This window comes from Myotis lucifugus, unplaced genomic scaffold, assembly GCF_000147115.1.
Source record: "Myotis lucifugus unplaced genomic scaffold, Myoluc2.0 scaffold_4, whole genome shotgun sequence".
In the NCBI taxonomy this organism is placed as follows: Eukaryota; Metazoa; Chordata; class Mammalia; order Chiroptera; family Vespertilionidae; genus Myotis; species Myotis lucifugus.
In genome coordinates this window covers 1,795,808-1,799,462 of record NW_005871052.1, presented here as the reverse complement: position 1 = coordinate 1,799,462, position 3,655 = coordinate 1,795,808, and the positions used below count along the sequence as shown (strand labels likewise).

The window sequence follows — 3,655 nt, the reverse complement described above, 5'->3', positions numbered from 1 at the left end:
CTGTAGTTTGACAAGTCTGTTCGTGATAAAACGACACACATCACATCACCACACACACACGACACACTAGACGTCACACACACACGACACATCCAACAACACAAAACCCCTACATTAGACTCTACCAGACCAGAGATTATGTTGTTTGTCATTGTTTCATATGCAGTGCATATAACAATAACAGGCTATGGTGTCCCATGGACAGGAATGACAGCAGTCATACCTGAATGCGGGCACTAGGAGATTATCTTTAGCTAATTTAAAATTAATTTAAAACAAAATAAAATTATTCAGCTTTTTATTCTCACCACACACTGGCAATTCTAAGCAATGTCAGTGATAAAATATTCATTCCATAGAAAACCTTTTTCTTGGTCTAAGTTCTTAGTGACATAGTTTTAGAATGTATGAACTTGCAAGTCTATTGCAGAGGTAACATTTTCTTTGTGACTATATAGTTATTTATTAAAGCAACCGGATTTCAGTTTTTTTAAATATATATTTTATTAATTTTTTACAGAGAGGAAGGGAGAAGGATAGAGAGTTAGAAACATCGATGAGGGAGAAACATCCATCAGCTGCCTCCTGCACACCCCCGACTGGGGATGTGCCCGCAACCAAGGTACATGCCCTTGACCGGAATCGAACCTGGGACCTTTCAGTCCGCAGGCGGATGCTCTATCCACTGAGCCAAACCGGTTAGGGCCAGATTTCAGTTTTAAATCCTTATCTAGATAAATCCCATGTACCTGTTACAACGAACATAATGAAAACTTCTGCACCCAACAAAGTAACTTTTAACTAGACTACGGAGAATATTCTGAAAAGATTTATCAGGGTTACAGTCTCCCATAGGGACGAACCGCTTCTCCTGAAGACAGCGGACCAATTGTGAGGCCACTTCCCAAGAAGCTCTGGAGGGCGGAGAAAGGGCGGGAGCAGGCAGACAAAGGGCGTAACCAGGCGGGGCTGTAGTGAAGGGAGCTGAGTTGAAGCGTTTTGTCCGTCTTTGCTCTCCGTCCGAAAACTTGGGTGTGACAGGGTCACAGACATGGCGGCCGTAAGGGTAAGTTAAAAAAACACAGACATACATACAAAAACTTGCTTAGTTTTTTTAGGGGCAGACAGCATTCTGGTAACTATAGAAGGGAGCCCTCTAACTTCAGAAGGGCGCCCCACAGCAAGAGGCGGGGTGGAGGTGGGGTTGTGAGAGAATTGGCAAGACCTGGGAATCTTTTAATGTTTGAAACCTGAAGACACCCCGCCTCTCCCCTTCAGAGGTTTCTCAGCCGGGGAGTACTCTTTCCTGAATCCCCTGCGTTTGACTGTTTACACAGCGGCACAATGAAAAGTGGGGAACTGCTGGCTGAAAATGCCCCGCTGGGCGACAAGCAGCAGCAGACTTTTGGCTCTTGATCTGAAACAAAGGAAAGAATCCTGGGCATATGTGGGGGTGCTCAGGATCGGGCCTCCTGACCCTTTGAAGGACTTTGTTAAAATGTTATTTGGGGTGAAATAGACCAGGGTAGACAGATCTCAAGACTCTCTGAAGTGCACAAGTTTGTATTACTGTTGTTAACTTCCGAGTTTGAATAACAAGCCTTTTTCTTTTGAGTTCTGTGTGGGAAAAGGTGCTGCTTGGGAATCTGCGTACAGGAAGTGACTCGGCTGGCTGCTAGCTTCAGTTCCCTAAGTAGGTTTCAATAACAATAAGGTAGTTGAGAAATATCTATATTTGAAGTGGATCATAGTTATTAAGTGAATTGCTTTTAGTAGATACAAATATGAATAATTCACTTCAGTTAGTTTTTAAATTAACTCAGTAACTGGCTTGATTCACTATTCTCACTTCATTTCTGCAATTCTGCTTCTCATAGTTAGCTGAGTTATCAGGACACCTTTTTAACTGGACTCACTGTCTCTAGCCTGGCTCTCATTGAATCAGTTTTTCCCTTCACTGGCAGGGTAGTACTTACACTAAAATGCAAATATGATTATGCCCCTCCCCTACTTAAAAACTGTTATTGGCACTCCATTACCTGCCCTCTGGGGTCAGGTCAGACTCCTATATCCAGAACACCCTGCCTTGGCTCTAGAGCTTCACCTCCTGTCTCTCAGGAACTCTTCTAACATTTGTACTCCAGGCCTTTTCCCCTTCTTTCCCTGGACCTGAAGTGCTATTTCCCATCCTCATCTAGATATTTCCTGTTTATAGTTCATTCACTCATTTAACAGATAGTTGTGTACTGCCTCCATGTATGCTAAGCACAAAATGCCTTTTTCTAGAGAGTGTCCTGAACCACCTCTCCAGTCTAATTTAAATTTATTGATTGATTGATTTGCATTTATTTATGCATTTATTGGTGGATTCTGGTAGGTGCCCTGACTGGGGATCAAACTCAAAACCTTGGTGTACCTGGACAATGCTCTAACCAACTGAGCCACCTGACCAGGGCCTGAAGTCTAATTTAAATAAGTCCCCATTGTGCTCCAAGAAGACCCTGGGCATACTCTTACCTTAGGACTTACCACATTGCAAGTAATAGACTATTTACTCAAATGTTTTACCCTTCTAAACAATAAGCTACTTGAGGACAATACTTACAACATTATTTTTTGTATTCTTAGTACATAGCACAGGTATGACTTATATTAGGTACTCAATAAATTCTACATGAATAAATACGTGCCAGACAATGAAGATAAAAGGTATTAAGCAGTGAAGATGCAACATGTAACATAAATGACTGTGATTTGAAGATAATTGCCTTGCCTCAGGAGCAAACCAGAATAGTACATTGTCACTGAAGCCTAGAGGAGAGAGTTGAACAGTCCTTTTATTTGGCCATTAATAAGTCACTGGTAGCTACCATTTTTTAAAATATATATTTTTTTATTGATTTCAGAGAGAGAAAGGGAGACGGGACGCGGGGGGGAGAGAAACATCAATGATGAGAGAAAATTATGGATTGGCTGCCTCCTGCGCACCTCCTACTGGGGATCGAGCCCACAACCCGGGCATGTGCCCTGACCGAGAATCGAACCTGGGACCTCCTGGTTCATAGGTTGATGCTCAACCACTGAGCCACACCTACCAGGCTGGTAGCTACCATTTATCACGTGCTTACAACAAGGCCAAGCACTATGCTAAATTACATGTTATTTCACTTAATTCTCAAGACATCTTTATGTTGTGGATATTATGATCACCAGTTTACAAATGAAAAACTAACACTTAAAAAGTTAAGTAAATTGCCCAAAATTATAATGCTAATGAGAGCTGAAATGAGATAAAGAACTATGAGTAAAATAGTAGAGGGAGAGCCAAAATTGTATGGAGTTAAGGAAAGGATAAGGGGTATTAAACTGGCATTCATTTAGCACCTACTTTTATAAGCTGCTTTACGTATATTATTTCAGTTTAATTCTCTTGATGACGCTAAGAAATGGATAACATCCCCATTTTACATATGAAAAAATTTAGGATTAGAAAAAGTGCTTGCTCTAAGTCAGTGATGGCGAACCTATGACCCGCGTGTCAGAGGTGACACGCGAACTCATTTTTTGGTTGATTTTTCTTTGTTAAATGGCATTTAAATATATAAAATAAATATCAAAAATATAAGTCTTTGTCTTACTATTGTTGCAAATATCA

At 41.0% G+C, this 3,655-nt stretch overlaps 1 protein-coding gene across 2 annotated transcripts in view; it reads left to right on the top strand.

The window, feature by feature from the left end:
- The first annotated feature begins 976 nt into the window (after nt 1-976).
- Nucleotides 977-3,655, top strand: part of APOOL (apolipoprotein O like) — a 97,173-nt gene continuing 94,494 nt past the window's right edge. The window contains exons 1-2 of one of the 2 annotated variants that reach the window (XM_014465047.2): nt 1,052-1,066; nt 1,616-1,693. Coding sequence is in view for 1 of the 2 variants with exons in the window: in XM_006082807.3 (XP_006082869.1) it covers nt 1,052-1,066 (15 nt within the window). In the remaining variant the exon portion in view is untranslated. Of the gene's footprint in view, nt 1,067-1,615; nt 1,694-3,655 lie in introns of both variants that reach the window. The other variant, XM_006082807.3, reaches the window with a different exon arrangement.